Source organism: Pseudochaenichthys georgianus, chromosome 1 (genome assembly GCF_902827115.2).
Source record: "Pseudochaenichthys georgianus chromosome 1, fPseGeo1.2, whole genome shotgun sequence".
Taxonomy (NCBI): Eukaryota; Metazoa; Chordata; class Actinopteri; order Perciformes; family Channichthyidae; genus Pseudochaenichthys; species Pseudochaenichthys georgianus.
The window spans coordinates 21,320,781-21,338,395 of record NC_047503.1 but is presented as its reverse complement, the minus strand read 5'-3'; the positions used below and the strand labels follow the sequence as shown (position 1 = coordinate 21,338,395).

General features: G+C 41.5%; 1 protein-coding gene across 1 annotated transcript in view; it reads left to right on the top strand.

The window, feature by feature from the left end:
- Positions 1–17,615, top strand: part of LOC117440777 (zeta-sarcoglycan) — a 568,571-nt gene that overhangs the window by 269,898 nt on the left and 281,058 nt on the right. The window contains exon 2 of the mRNA XM_034077045.1: positions 7,324–7,533. Within this exon, the coding sequence (XP_033932936.1) occupies positions 7,324–7,533 (210 nt within the window). The remainder of the gene's footprint in view (positions 1–7,323; positions 7,534–17,615) is intronic.

Genomic DNA, 17,615 nt, shown 5'->3' with positions numbered 1-17,615 from the left:
AAATGAGGTGGATAAGAAAGAGAGAAGTAGAAGGAATCTGGAGAGTCTGAATTTAAGGCGTAAGCAGTGAGATGCAAGGAAAAGGCGACAAAAAGCAGGGGCATTTTCTGTGACAAAGAATGAGTGAGAAAGTTTGACGAATACAGTGCGTGAAATCTGGGAGAACATATTATTTTGTCAAGATGTTGAGTTGATTGATATTCATCCATAGCTGTGAGTAAGATGAGACAAGACACATACACACAAGACCATGCATGATTCACTGACTGAGTATAAGTAAGGAGTTAGTCATTCAAAGTCACTCACAAAGTCTAAAGGTGACTCTTAATTATCTGGATTCAATACCACTATTTATATATTAAAAAAAGTTCGGAAACGTTATTTCGGTCGATTATTCCTCCCCTTTAATAATACCAATTGGTATTGTATTTTAAATTGTTGGAAAGCCTGATTAGTCCACCTTTACAACGAGATACAACTTGTAAGGATTGTGCACCTCGTGGAATGAGCACACAGCTAACCGTTTGGGTACCGGCCCAAAAATGTGCCAAAATCCCGGCAATATTCTTCTGTTGGTATTCACTCTCGTATTTGAGTTGTTTGTTGGATTGGATGATGCACTCTCCCACAGCAATAAGGAAAAAATAACACATATTGGCAATTTTTACACTTTATTCATTTTACACTGTCAGGGACCCTCAGTAACGTGTGGAAGATCCATACGCAGTACACAGCAGCTTGGCACCTCCTCCTCATGCTAGTCCACCAGCCTGGTCACACACTGCTGTGGGATGGCATCCCATTCCTCAACCAGGATTTGTCCCAAGTCAGCAACATGGTTTGCGTTGGTCACTCTGGCGTACAGCACGCCCAAGCTGATCCCACAAGTGTTCAATTGATTGAGGTCTGGACTAACGACAGGGCCATTCCATCCTCTCCACTCCAAATTCATGGCTCTGTGGAGGCGAGCGTTGTCATCCTGGAGGATGGAGTTAGGTCCCAGATTCTGAAGATATGGGATCGCCACTTGGTCCAGAATCTCATTCCGATATCGCACTGCATTGAGATTGCCTTCAATGATGACAAGTTATGTTTTGCCTGCTGAGAGCGATACCACCCCACACCATGACACTGCGCCATTGAAAGGTGGCACGCAATCTGTGCAGCAATCTGCATAGCGTTCTCCACGTCGTCTCCATACTTTGATCCTGCCATCCAGCTTCCGCAGACAGAACCTTGATTCATCACTGAACATGACGTTGCCCCACATTCTTAGGTTCCACTGTCGGTGATGTCGACACCAGCACAAACGAGCCTGACGGTGAAGGGCAGTCATTGCAGGCTTCCTGGCAGCCTTATAAGCACGAATACTGGCCATGTGCAGTCTGTTCACCACCGTCTGATCAGAGATCTGGTCTGTGGTACCGTTGTGCAAATCTTGCCTGTAAATGGAAGAAAGCCTACGGTTCCTCGTGAAGCAAGGGTGAGGGAGGAACCGGTCTTCTGGGGCTGTTGTCTTCTGGGGCTGTTGTCTTCTGGGGCTGTTGTCTTCCTGGGACGGCCACTTCGCGTTCTGTCTTTGACTTCACCAGTCTCACAGAACTTGGTCCTAAGTTTGGAAATGTTACCATGGCTGACACCACATAATGCTGCCACTCTGCGTACCGGAATACCAGCTTCCAGTTGCCCTATTGCACGGGCCTTATCCTGAAGGGACAAACGTGGCATGTTTTCACACACACTCAACAAAGGTTGCAGGACCCATGTACAATTAGGTGCCAATCAGGTGTCAGTCACACACCTGTGACTGGCATACACCTGACAGCTCAAACGAGAGGTGAATACCAACAGAAGAATATTTCAGGGGATTTTGGCACATTTGTTTGGCCCGCTACCCGCACGGTTAGCTGTGTTGCTCATTCCACAAATGCACAATCCTTACAAGTTGTACCCTCCTTGTAAAGGGGACTAATTAGGCTTTCCAACGATATAAAATACAATACCAATTGGTATTATTAAAGGGGAAGAATAATCGACCGAAATAACGTTTCCGAACTTTTTACGAGGAGTGAATAATGCCATGTAAAGAAAACAAAAAGTACAGAATGTGCAAACCCTACTGCAAATGAAACACTTTCTGATGGTGAAACAAATCTGATTTTTTTCATTGCTAAAATAGGTTCCTTGGCTGATTCATATTCTTGCCCTTGGGAAACACCCATACAAAAAAGCATACACCCACACACACAACACACAACACACACACACACACACACACACACACAACACACACACAACACACACCACACACACAACACACACACACACACATATATAAATGTGTGCAACTATTTATTCACACCAATGATACATGCAGGAAAGTAACATGATTAGCATTCCATGGCACTGCAGAAAAACAGCATACAGGTACTCGCTCACACACACACCTCTCTGCTATTGATTCAGTGTGGACGCTGAATACTGAGATACAATTATCACCAGCCCATCCAATGCTCCATTCAACAGCAATACTATTGATTCATATTGCATTGTATCTGTACAGAGTGAAAGGTGCGTACAAAAGGTGCACGAGATGAAGCAAGCTGAGACTATTTCAGGAACATTTCCCTCACTGTGAAAGGCATCAATCCATCCTCCCACTTGAAAAACGTTAAGCTCTTTCCTGTTGGCATTACTATGCATCTCATATCCAGCTTGTGCCTAGGTCTGAATTAATTGGATTTCATTGGGTCCCAAATATTAAATGCATATTGGTATGCACATTAATATCAGCTCCATATTTCATTTGCCAGAAAAAAAACGGATTGTGATATTTATCATATCGCTTCATCACCTGCTTTCAATCTGATACTAAAAGCAGTGTTATCCATTTTTAATAAATGTTTTGCTTTAGCTACTTATTCACTTCATAGTTAATGCAGTTATACACATGTCTGTGTATTTCCAGATATATTTTGGTTTAATACATCTTTATTGCATCTTTGATTTGATTTGTTTTTACGCTCTGTCTTATCTAAGTTCAATCACCCAGTATCTTGGTTAAATCAGTTGAAAAACACTCCTGAAGTGTAAATGAAAACACGCCACTTATATTCATTAACATATCATCATGTAGATGGACTGGTCAGTCTGTTATTATTTGAGCAACACCATCGTTGTAGTTGATTATTGGGATTTTCACTTGAAAAGCAGGGCAAGGTTAGTCTTAGTTTGCTGATATAATCTTTTCTGCTAGGTGATTTGCCGTTAATAACATAAAAGTTACATTTAAAAATACATAAGGATTGAAGAATATACAGTTTCTATGCTTGGATGTTATATTCCCGTATTCAGCAGTAACATTTTGAACAGTGGCGAGCCGTGACTTTTATACCTAGGCCCTCTGACCCTGAAAAAAAAGAGTTATTATGTCAGTGCGTATACTTTTAGCGGAATATCAAAACAACGGCACGGGTGCAACACGCATCAATGACAGCGACCCTCTACCACACAAAACAAACACCTGTAAATAACCCAATGTGTGTTCTTTGAAATTGAAAAGGATATTGCATTGTGTTTGTTACTTTCGTTGCAGTTGTATATGTCTTAAGTGTAATTTGGCTTGGCTTCCTATTTTGTATGGACATGCTTTATTTTGCTAGTGGAGCCTCGTAGCGGTGAAACCGTGCCGTGCCACACTAACGGCCCGTCCACACTACAGCTTCAAAAAAAGCTTGGTACTGGGCGTGTCTGAAGCTCAACCAACAACCAATCACATGAATCTCCCGCCCCTGACACACAAGCAGCGGTTTGATTGGCTAGAGCTTGTACTGGCATATGATTTGATTGGCTGACGCTTCCACCGAAAGCTTCAGAAGCTTCAAAAGTTGAACATTGCTCAACTTTTGCAGTCTGAAACGCCAGGAAAGCTCTGCTCTGCTTCCCACAATGCAGTTCGGCGAAAGGTGACGTCACCCCATTCAAAGTGAATGGGCAGACGCGTTGGAAACCGTTTTTGAAGCTGTCGAAGCTGTAGTGTGGACGGGCCGTAAGACTCACAGACTTTCATGTCTCCAGGCTCGTAGGCGTAGGCGAGGTTTCTGTACCTTCCTACAAAAGGATCTCTCTGACGAGGTCACGGAGATGGGCATGGAAAGACACAGCTGGAGGAGATTTTCCACGTATTTGAAGAGCCCTCTTGCATGTGCAGGCTGGACATATACACAGCCAGTTCGTGAACAGTGCAAAAGTCCTCATCCTTCTTAAGGTCTCCCAGCAACCTCATTTGCATGTGAAGACCAGAGACATCTATGTTTATTGGCAGCTGCAGAGATCTCAGGTCTTCCTCTGTGCCAACTGACCCCTTAGCAGCAGCAAGCAATGTTTCCTCCCTGCGTGAGGCAGTTTCCATGCCATTCTGGTCAAACGGTGCTTGATTTCACTCTGCAAAAGATCAAGAGCCTCGAAAAACTCTCTCCTCCATGATGTCACTCCTTTTGTTGGTACAACATCTTCAGCCTCTGTTGTGCTGCGGAATCGGGACGGTGTCTTGCTTACCCGGCTGCCAGCTGGGTTAGGCATCTTGAGGTTGTGTGCAGCTGCTGATGTTTTGGTTTTATTCAGGATTTCCTCCATGGCCTTTTCGTTGTGTAGGGCATGCACTCCAGTGCTCCAGCAGTTGTTGTAGTACACAGAAAGCATCATAACAAAAAACGTTGTGCGCGAAAAATCACGGTTGAGGAGGTTGAATTGACCAGTAATTAAAGCAGTAGTTAAGTCTGCTACTTAGTAATGATATTTTCTATATATCAACCATTTAAAAAACAACCATGTTTTATAGACTGTTTACACTAAAATGCTAACTCAAAATAACTTTTTTATTGATGTGTTTAGTGAACTTTTTGGCGTTGCAGTTACAACTCTCCGCCAACAGATGGGGGTGCTGCAGCCCCCTCAGCACCCCCCCCCCCCCCTCCTTCCCACGTCCCTGAGTGAGAGTGAACATAAAGTGATACAGGTGACACATGTCAGTTTCAGTGAGAAGCCATGTGTTGAGTTGAGGCTCCCTCCGCAAGATGAGGCCCCCTCCGCAAGGTGAGGCCCCACGCAGTCTGCGTGATCTTCCTGAAGGGAGGGACTGCCCTGCTTGTGTCCTTTTGGATGAAGTACTTGATGGCGGGGTCATGCAGCTGATCCTTTATTATTGTAACTCAATCTTGAAAATGACTCGGTTAACATTTTCGAAACGATGTCATCACTATCACTGACGTGAGACATCATGAAAGCATTTATGCTAATTAGCTACTTCCGCCTAGCTTGACCCGTTGTTATAACAAATGCATAAACTTCCCAGGGGGCGGAACTTGTCATAAAGTCCGCGATAATAAAGCCCACCCATTTAGAGGGAAGACATGATTGGTCAATTGTACTGTAATTTGACATTACTCTCTAGTTGAGCTACTATAGTGGGCCCTCTGTGAATTCATAGCAGGACCACTAATCAGCTCCTGTCTTCACCTCGCAGAGACGAGCTTCTTTAATTTAACCCTTCACATTCCAACATAAACTGAATAGGCAGATTCGAAGGATTTATTTCTTTGGAAATGTTATTTTAAATACAATTAAATTAAGTTATTTTGGTAAAACTAATGACAAATATAACTAAACAAATATTTAAAAAATAAATATTTAAAAACTTTTTTGTTTTTAATGTTTTTAAATATTATTTTGTAGAATATCTTAGGCCCTGACAGAGGCGAGCTGTCAGGGCCCAGCTCGCCACTGATTAGTGAAGTTTTGAAGGTTTTTCTGCATTGTCACAACATCAATTCAATACGTCCTTGGGCTTTGCTTTTGTAAGAGAAACAGGACCCATGTGGAGACACATTACAGATTGATATTTCTGATATCTGATACTCCTCCGTTGAAAACCCAATAAAAGTTGAACGGGCCAAGTCTGAAGTTTATTTATTTTTCCTGCAGGAAAAGCAAAAGTCAGCAACTTTGTTTCCCATCAAGGCTTGTTGGTATCATCATGTGAGACTATATGGAGAAAAAGCATTGCAGGGGCGATAAAATCAACAGTCAGTGAGGTGTTAAGGTCATGCAGCCTCAGCAAATAAAGATGTAATGTGTGTGTGTGTGAGAGAGACTGATAAAGAGGGATAGAGCAGCACAGACCAGATAGGAAGTGAATTAGGGAGCGAGAGGGAGGAGAGTGAGAGAGAGTTTGAGGTATAGAGGGTAAGGTGAGGGGAGTTAGAGAGCGTAAAAGAGTCAGAGATGGACAGATAGCAGTGCCTTGCAGTCAGTGTCCATATCTCTCTCCACCAATGACTCCTCCTGCTGCACTACAACTAATGGACTCTGTCCTCCTCTATGTCTTATCTCAGCCTCTCTCTCTCTCTGTCTCTCTCTCTCCCCTTCCTCACTTTTATATCTCTTACTACTCGATTTCGTGCTATCTCTCCACTTCACCGCTCCAACTCTATCTCATTTTTATCGTTCTACGGTCTTTCTCTTTTACCTTCGCCCCTGCTCTCTCGCTTCCAAACTTTCAGTCTCTTTCTCCATCCTTTTCTTTGTTCTACTTTTCCTCTTCCTTTCCACCTGTTTCCAGCCTCCCCACAGCCATGAATACAATTGTTTCTGCATTAAATGGATTCCCTCTGTCTTTTTCTCCTTGAAAATAATTCCTGTCGCGCTAGTCTAGAATATGTGCCAAGCTGGGTAATTGCAGATTGCACCCCAAAATGAAAAATATCTAGTGAGAAATTAAAAACATATTAAAGGTGGGGTAGGTAAGTTTGAGAAACCGGCTCGAGATAAACTTTTTGTTATATTCCATGGAATGCTCTTAACATCCCGATAGCAATGAATATCTGAAGTGCTTTGACAAAAACACCATAGAAAATGTCATCTGTGGAAGCCGTAGTACTGTAAAAAGCAAGACCAATCATTTTAGCCGGCCCGGCTAAAATAACTGGATGGCCTACCTGCCTGTCAGCCTTCCATCTGTGCACAAACTTATCTCGTGCCCTCATTGGTCATGTGCGCGTCCGTGTGTGTTGGAGGAGAGGCTCTGTAAGGAAGTAGCAGATTTGTTCCGGCTGTGTATTTTCAAATTCTAGCGATCTCCAGCTGGTTTCTCCAGAATGACCTACCCCACCTTTAAATGAATAGAATTACCTATTATAGCTTTCAAGAAAAGTTACTCAAAATTGGTGCACAGTGTTGGAGCGCAATGAAAGCCTCAGAGATATGTCTAAAATAAATGATGATAATACAATTGATTCTTACTGCTTCACTCTTGTGTTGTTTCAGATGACCCAGGAGCAGTATATCCTCGCGGCGCAGCCCAACCCGCTCCACCAGCGGGGGGCGTCGGTGTGCGGCGCCCCTGTCTACCCAGCGGTGGGAATCTATGGCTGGAGGAAGAGATGCTTGTACTTCTTCATCCTCCTGCTCCTCGTCACCATGATCGTCAACCTCGCACTGACCATCTGGATCCTCAAAGTCATGAACTTCACTCCGGTAAGTGGCCTGTGTGTGTCTTTGAGATGCCATAGTGTTGTTTGTGCTCATATGAGAAAACTGCTGTAATATGGGGATTACAACCAGTGGCGGTTCTGGACTAATTAAATTGAGGGGGTGGGGCATGACCGGGAAAATAATTAATGAATAGCACATTTGAATGCAGGAAGAAGGAGATTTTGACATTTTCGGTTTGGTATAAATAAATAAAATACAAATGTATAATTTTCTTTTTATTTATGCAGCCTAATTGTTTTAAATGTATTTCATAATATTTGTTGGGATTTGTTTTAGTCGCAAAATGTGTTTCAGTAACTTAGATTCAACATGCGATTACATTACCAAAAAACACTGTCAACTCTGGCCCATGTTTCATCACAGTAACTCAGTATTTTACATGAATTGCATTATCATAGATTTATCCTTTTGGAGGGGGGGCACAGGGGGGTCCAAGCTCTGTGTTAAAGTAGCACTGGCCCCTGTTGACCCCCCCTAAAACCGCCCATGTTTACAAGAACATGAGTGACGCCAATCACGACACATCGTCAGTTAGAGACAAGAGTGTTTTGCACCTGCTTGCTAGCTAACGTTCCCTCTGATGCAATGCCATTCAAATGTTGTAATTAGGAAATACAACCCAGAAGTCTTAACATTTGGATCTTTTATTTTAGTCATTACAGCTGACGGTGACACGTACTGTATTTATTGCCAGTGTCTTTCTTTATTTTTCTTTAACTATGATTGATGGGCCTTAAGTTATAACAACTCGATCACGTTTTGTGAAAATTCCCCATGTGAGTTTAGAGCAAAGGCAGGAGTCATGCAACATGATGTAGATAAGGGGTCGGCAACCTTTTTGATTTGAAGTGCTATACATAAATTGTGATCAGTGTGCCGATTAAATACATTTAAATAATTGGATTAAACGGCATAATAATAATGACGACCATCGGTTCTGTGATTATACAGAACACACAGATGGCCAGTCCGCCCCTTTGTAGCATATTACTTTCGATGAGAGATGACCAGATCGCCACTGGGCTTTCAACTAAAGACACACCCACGCAAAAACTGCGGCATTTGTACAGCTCCTTATGGGTACTGCAATTAGTGAAGTGCCGGCGCGCTCCGGCAACACTTCACCCCTGATCGTTTCACCACGGAGGAAAGCAGCAGCAAGTCGCCTGGAGTTAAAGAGAGCGGAGCTGCGTTGCGTGCATGGCTTCCTTCTGCAGGTAACGGGGGTTTCGTTCAGGATCCGAAAATACCATTTTGATATGTTGCACACTTATTCCACTTATTTCTAGTGTGCCACTGGTTACGGTGCCGCGTGCCCTGATCTGATCCTCAGAACTTTGAGCTTTAGACGTCCATTATTTCTTATTGCTATTGACAGGTATGTTTTTAACCACAGCTTACATATTTTGCCTAAACCTATTTTGAACTCAGCCATAGTGTTGGCATTATGTTTGGTTGTCTTGGATGAGGCTGGAGCTGAAAGGGCGTTTGCAGTGACTGCGTTGTGGAAGAACTAAAATCAGCTGAATCAGTCCATATATCCAAAAACTCATCCCAAAGCCTCTTTTTATTTATTGGCTGACATCCTTTTTTTCCCCGTGTTCTATTGATCTCATTTTGTGATTTTATTGGAAAAGCACTTAGATACACAATGCTTTTGTGCTTTATGCCCAATAAGTACATTTGACTTGACTTACTTGGGGAACAGCCAGTGGAGAAATAACATATACTGAACAGTAGCACTAAATCGTAACAACATCTCAAGTCAGGGCCAGCCTCTATGTGTTCATTCTTCTCGTTTCAGCCTTGACTTTCTGAGCATGTCATCCGGAGGTTACAGCATCCGTACATCCAATATCCTATATTGCCTTGGGGCTAAAGGGGCTACACTGTGATCATATATATGCAAATGAGGCAGAATATGACCCCTTAAAACCTCTGCTAAAGCCTCCCCACATTAAGCCTTATGTTTCAATATGCGACTTGGCATTATAAAAGGGGAGTGGGGGAGAGGAGGGGGGAAGACAGCTGACTATGCCTGAGGGGAGACATCCAGCACTATGCATGAAAGAGAGGAAAATGTTTTAAAATCTATGTGCTATGTCTGAAAAATACGACTGTGTGAGAAATCAAGAGATACACATATTTCTAAAGGCAGGGCAAGCATATTTTATTAAAAGTCTTTATTCATTAATAACTGCAGGAATTGGTGGAAACAAAGTGGAGGTCAGTGTGATGTTGAAGTGTCTCTCATACTGTACCAATATTCGCATTGACATTTTTTATTATTTTATTCTGGATTTTGACCACAACATTTCCTTAATCTAAATCAAGTAAATCAACCAAATAATACATGTTTTCTAATGCAAAAAATATACATTTTACTGATAGAAATAAGGCAATTTGAACTTTCTTATTTGATTCTTTAATGCTCCTCAAAATATGGTTTTGACCTGGGAAAAAAAGTTGCTTTCGAACATCTAACGGCCCGTCTACACTACAGGCATCGGAAAATGCTTTCAACGCTTCGCCCATTCATTTGAATGGGGTGACGTAGAAGATTTTTAAACTTCGCCGAACTGCATTGTGGGGAGCATGGCATGGCTTTGCAAGCATCACGAGCATCTATCGGCATCAAAAGTTGAACAATGTTCAACTTTTGAGATGCTTGGCATCAGCCAATCACATCCCGCGTATGCAAATCTGACAGTACAAGCGCTAGCCAATCAAACCGCGTGCATGCTGGGAGAGACTACGCAGGTCATTTCCTCATATTCAAAAAAATTGAGGGAAAATTCATTATAGCGGTAGTGAATCACCCGGTGCTGTATGATCAGTCTCTGTTCATCTACCGGGATACAAACCGGAGGAGCGAGGCATGGAGGGAGATGGCAGAGACAGTGGGTGAAACTGGTAGCTTTTCGCCTGTCTGGGGAGTTTATATCCAGTTTACTTCGTTTTAACATTGCTATTGCTTTGTATGCCGGGGGCGGGCGGGAGATTCCTGATTGGTTGTTGGTCGCCTTGGTCGCGAGAAATCGCCAAGCCTCAGACACGCCCAGCTTCAAGATTTTTTGATGCCTGTAGTGTAGACGGGCCGTTAGTTCCTTTGAGTCATGATGAAACAAATGGAGCTAATAGGAAATGACATATAAAAAATAAAAATAAAGACAACATTAATTAAATTGGCTCATATTATAGAAGACACACGTTTTTTTTAAATGCGCCTGACCTCTCTTGTTTTTCTCTTTCAGCTGTCAGACTTTAGAATTCTTCTGAAATAAGTATTGTACACAATAACATTCTCTGTGTTATCCTGCAACATCACCCTTTCAGCTGCCCAGCTATTCATCTATTCCCCAGCAGTTCTATATGATGACGTCTGAAAGAGAGTAGCCGGAGGAGTAGAGATCAGTATGGTTGACAGAGAAGGGAAAAACAAAGCATTACAAAACAAAGAAGTAAGACAGGCAGAGATAGATTAAGATAGACTTTATTGCTATGGAGGCCTTGAGGATGGGGCGACATGGGGTAGGCATGATGGGTTGAAGAAGAGAGTGATAGATATAGAAAAGAACGTGGAGGGCTGATAGGGTTGAGTAAGTATCTGTCTCCATGTGGTTTGAATATAGTGTGTGAACCCCCTCCTGGCCTCTGAGGTCTCCTGAGCCCCCAAGAGGTGTCAGTGCCCCATGGAGGGGGGGTCAGTGAATGAAGTGTAGACAGAGACAATATAGCGTTTGAGAAGCCATATAAGTGTAGTCAATTTCTGCTTATGTATGTTTTCTTAAAATAAATCTCTACATAAAACCGGTCTACTTTCTCTGTCAGCAACATTAGATAGAGCCAATACAGTATTTATGAGAGAGACAATATCCCTTTATAGCTCAGTGTCAACAATTCCCCAAGTTAATATAACAGTGGAAAACTCAATCAGGGGCTCTATATGTCACATGACTAATGATGAAAGGGGATATTTAAGCTTTGATTTATCATAGTTAACATTATATAACACTATTACCACCCAGACATAATATATCTTTGCTCTTCTTTTGAACTCACTCCACACCCTTTACTACAGACACACACACACACACACACACACACACACACACACACACACACACACACACACACACACACACACACACACACACACACACACACACACACACACACACACACACACACACACACACACACACACACACACACACACACACACACACACACACATTCACATATAGTGATATTTGGTAGCTCTTTCAAGAATGTCACATAGCAACTGTAATAGCATGTGAGCTGTGTCTGACTGCATCATGCTGTAAAACACCTACACAAGTGAAAACATCTATAATGAGGAGGCTACATACTGAGTTATATTGGTGATGGTGGAATACAGATTCCCGGCAGACAATACATAATTAAACATAGTTAACTCCATTCTATAATAGTTACCTTTATGTGTTAAAAATAGTTTTAAAAAATCCAGTTTTCCAGACCGTTCGTCACAGCAGACAAATAGACCTGGTGAATATGCTTGTTACTTAAAACATACATTTCTGAATTGCATTTATTGCTGAAAGAGACCCTGCATTATCTTTTTATTTGTTTTTATCAAACATAAACCAAAGAGAAACATGTCAATGATAACATTATTGCAATATATCTCAACTTGTGTTCTCCACATGTTCATTATGATTTTGCAATTTTTAAGAAGATATGGCACACAGCACGCTAGAGTCCTTATAATGTGAACAAAATATTGTAAATGACTGACTGTAAGCGCCAGTCCTGTAATCATGTATTGAAAAACATGAACCAACTTTATTGAAACCTCTGATTGAGCATTCACATACGGAACAAAGGCAGGCTGTCTCTCTCGCCTTTCAACCGCACTATCTGGATGCTGTCTGGCAAGTTTGTGCTTTGCAAATATATTCAGATTCAGATTGGGCTTTTTGCACAATTGTTTCTGTTGCAATCAACACAAGATGTCCCACTGAGCTTTGCAGGACATTTGCGTCATGTACTCTTTTCTTTGTTTGGTTTTCACCAGCACACCTCAGATATCCATCAGAAACATCCAGCTGCTATTTGTGTCATTGCATGTCTGGACAATTATTTATATTAATCGTTGTAATCATCTTAACTCAAAGGCAGAGGAAATCAAAAATGGAATCTCTCACTCATGCAATCAGACAAACACACATTTCCTCATTATTTGTCATTTCATATCCAGCTATAGGGAGCTGCTGCTTCTATGGCTTGAAGATTGTCATTTCCATTTATCTCCATTCAAATCAAGTCTGAGTGGCTGCAGGATAATGAAGGCCTTCCTCAAACTTTTTGTTTTGTTGCGAGTTTCCAGATGCGATGCTCATTGTGATGGTGTGGGGAGAAAAGAGATTTGCTTTTGAAGAGACAGCTTTGGCAGTAAACTACAGAGGAGGGACTTGTGGGGATAGGGTTTACGTGTGTGTGTGTGTGTGTGTGTGTGTGTGTGTGTGTGTGTGTGTGTGTGTGTGTGTGTGTGTGTGTGTGTGTGTGTGTGTGTGTGTGTGTGTGTGTGTGTGTGTGTGTGTGTGTGTGTGTGTGTGGGAGACAAATAGCAAGAGGGTAACTGAGAAAAGTATGTGTATGTGCCAGCAATTATTCAGAAATTGTGCATGCTGATGATCAAGTGTGTGTGTCTTGCCATGCTTGTGTGTGTGTGTGTGTGTGTGTGTGTGTGTGTGTGTGTGTGTGTGTGTGTGTGTGTGTGTGTGTGTGTGTGTGTGTGTGTGTGTGTGTGTGTGTGTGTGTGTGTGTGTGTGTGTGTGTGCGTGCGTGCGTGTGTGCGTGCATGCGTGCGTGTGTCCTTCTCTAAGTCCTTTGGGCTTTCACTGCAGAGAAATTCAATTTCAGTTGTCACTCACCAATCAGCCTGCCTAATTCCTGCTCTGGAGTAGACTATGTTGTTCATGTGTGTTTGAGAGAGAGAGAGAGAGAGAGAGAGAGAGAGAGAGAGAGAGAGAGAGAGAGAGAGAGAGTGAGCTAAAGTGTGTAATGTGTGTTAGTCCTCTCAGTACCTGCTTGATCCCCAGAGTGTTTTGTCTCTTCCTAACACAGTTTTGGAGTGTGCTGCTTTGCTTTTTGGCATAATGACCTCCTACAATATGTGCCTAGCATTTGTTGAATGCTCCTCTTGCACACTGAAGCCGTAAAGCAGATGTGATTTAGCAACACTCAGTGTTTTATTTCCACTGCAATTAAGTCTGCCTCCACTAACACAATATGGGTGTCAAAATGTCACCAAAGCCTGCGGTGAAATAGCAGCATTGGCTTAGCGAGGGAGAACAATGACTCTCATGTTGAGTGAAGTAACTTTGTGCACTTTTGAATCCTTACCAAATCAAATATCATATTAAATTGATGAATGGTAGAAAATAACACTATTTTAAACATTTACTGGCATTGTACAAAGAGCTTTTTAACTTTTAAATCCTGCCAATCAGTGGGGGCATACTATAAAACTTTATTATTGTGGTACTTTTGAGATCAGTATAACAGAGCGCTTTAAGGATGTTAAAACAACAATTGAGAAATCAATAAAAATGACCAGCATTAATTAGAAATGGGGTTATGGCTGCATAAAACAAGGTTTCAACAAGGGAATGCAGTTGTAAAAAACAAATCAGCCTTTCATTAGCCTGTAAAACGGAAGAGAGACAGTTTGTGTTAATTTTTTTAAACCTTTAATGAAATGCTATCAATGTATTTTAGATACAATTTATACAAGATTATACTAAATTGCAGTTCAGTGCACTGCAAATTCACATACACTTCAAATTAACAGCTGATATGCACTTACAATTGACAATCTCTTTCTGACTTGCTTTTTTCTTGAAGACATAAAGTACCAACACTAAGCTGTATTTAAAGATGTTGTGAAGTCTTATGCCAAAGGAGATGAAAGGGGGAAAGCAAGGATAAACATGCAGCTTTCTGTGTGTTGAGCAGTTACTCACTGCTGTTTAGTAGACGATTTGAATTTGTCATTTCCTTCAGGCAAACAGGGCAATAGGTACATGATCTCAATTAGCGGAAGAGGTGCACTTTGCTGTCACAGCTGCTCTTGTGATTTATGTTTAAGAGATGTGTGTGTGTGTGTGTGTGTGTGTGTGTGTGTGTGTGTGTGTGTGTGTGTGTGTGTGTGTGTGTGTGTGTGTGTGTGTGTGTGTGTGTGTGTGTGTGTGTGTGTGTGTGTATTGTTCTTCTCCTAAAAGCCCTTGTTGGTTAAGTTTCTTCAGAATTAAACAAATATGAAAGATTCGTTTTGGTAAAGAGAGAAAGAGAGAAGAACACTGAGAGTGAGGGGAGCAGGGAGGATAGTGAACGATGCATGGGATAAGACAGATAGGAAAAGGAAGAAGTAGTGAGTGAAGGTGTGTGTGTATGTGTGTGTGTGTGTGTGTGTGTGTGTGTGTGTGTGTGTGTGTGTGTGTGTGTGTGTGTGTGTGTGTGTGTTTGTGTGTGTGTGCATGGGTGGTTTAAATAGAGTGTCCCATCATCCACGCTCAGCTTCTCCCTCCTGTCCTCTGCCTCTGGGGTCCTTAGGGACTTGGAGAGGTGTCTGTTTCACTGCCTCATGGAGTGGAAGTGAGTGGATGAAGGGCTGGCAGAGGCAGGCGGAGTGTGGAATGTGATGTGTGGCTGTGTGAGTGTGTCATTGTTCATGAAGGTACCGTCACCTTCACTATCTTCTCCTTCAGGGTCCTTTGTTTTCCTGTGTCCACACCTTGGTTTATTTAAGTTTCAAATATGCTTTTGTCCCTGCATTCTGTCGGTCCAGGTACATGTATCTATAAAAGCCACATCCATTTGCGTTGAGCCATCGGAACCAATCTGTTAATCTATTGATTTAGCTGGGAAAAGTACATTTCTATCACTTTCAATGTGCAATACAGTCATCCATCGTCATATCTGCTGAACACTTTTTACTCTTGTTACCACATTCGGACATTTGGTGGTGACATGGGCGCCTATCAGTTCTGAGTGACCGTGACAAACATTTCACTGAGCAGTGGTGCTGTAACACATCATATATATATATATATATATATATATATATAAGGGAATGATTTTTTTAAAGACTTCACTGAATGAATTTTGAATGAACTTTGAACTGAACTTTGAATGAATTCGCTTCACGCTTGGCGGGTGTGTTGCTGTCGACCAAAGGGAGTATTAAGTCACAAGTGGCCCGTTATGAAACAGAGGCACATTCCACAATTACATTGTAAGTATTACAAACCGTTCGTCCAGCAAAATTCCACCATCAATTATAAGTTGTGATAACAAATTAAATCCATCATAATAATAGATTTCATATAACCCAGCATGCCAACTGGAATGACTATCATAATGTGTCAGGTAACAGTTACTCTTTGTATGTGTGTCTTTGTTGGTGTGTGTGAGAGAGGGTGAAATGTGCTGTTGGAGGCAGTAAGAGCTCCCAATCCTGCTGTACTCAGCTCCTCGTCTAGACCAGCCACCGTCATTATGGCTGTTCACACCTGCACTCTGTAATGTATCTCTCTCACACACACACTCACACACACACACACACATACACAAAGAAACACACACACACATTTTTCTCACTTTGTCAGTAACAATGCTGACCTCAGGTAATGGTAGAGTCCAGCGTGAAACACTCTGTCCTTATGTGTCACACATATACACAAACACCCATCCAAACGTACACACACACACACACACACACACACACACACACACACACACACACACACACACACACACACACACACACACAGACACACAAACAACGTGAAGAGGGGTTAATGTGACGTATCCTTCAGACTTGCTGACACACTTGATGTTCATTTCTTGAATGGTCAGTGCACATTGCACATACACAAGAAAAACACTGTACACACACAGAAACACAAAACTAGATCCAGATCAATCACTATATGCTTAACAAGTAAAGAAAAAAAGAAAAAGGTTAAACCTTTTTTGATATATTTGGGATTTGAAATTAGATAGAGCTATGCTTGATTGAGTTCATCAGCCTCTCAATAATAATAATAATAATATAATGATTTCACAAATGTAGTCTGCAAAAATGTTCCAAACTCCAGAATCTGTTCATTAAGTTGCAGCCTTAATGATGCCTTGACTTTATTATTACAGGTGAATCCATATGGTTCCTAAAAGATGATAAGAAGGGTCTAGTAGACAAGCATTTTAATGTATATTCCAATTAAATGTCCCTGGGGGTGACTAGCCTGTCTACATTTAATGTCAAACTATTACTGTAAATGATTGGAAAATTGTCATGTGAGTTTTACTTATTCTTTCAAGGTACCCGTTCCTGTTTTTATGAGAACATACTCATCATGGGAGCATTTCATTTTCACCTGGTTCCTTTTCCATTCATGCATATTGTAATTTGTTTTACAGGTTGAACATCTGACTTGCTCTTTAGCTTCCTCGATGGATTCACACTCTGATCTTGTTATTACCATCCATTCCAAGTTTCACATGATTTTGAAATCCTGAAATGAGGAATCAATCCTATCATGTTAGTGAATTTGAGTTGTTGCTCTACAAGATTAATGTAATGATTAATGTGGCTACACAAATTATTTGGTAATAATGTGAAGTATTATTGTTATTGTAAATAAAGATCTGAATAGTAATGTTTAAATGGTGTATACAGCGGTGTGTGTTTTAAAAGCATGTGTGCTAGTCTAATTTTAAACAAACATACATGCCAGAAGATTGGAGGTGGCACAATATATGTTTTAAATGCAGAGGGAGGCAGTCATCATCTTACATTTTCATTAAGCCTTGTGGATATGTATCACATTAACTGTCAAATAGTAATGTATTGTATTGGCAACCCAATAGCCAATCTGTTATGACGCACATCGACACAAAAACCTTGAGCATCAATTCCCTGCTTCAATACCTGGCTGGAGTCTATATTCAACCACTATCAAATAAAGTCATGAAATGCACACAAAAAATAAATAAATCAATAAATAAAGCAATAT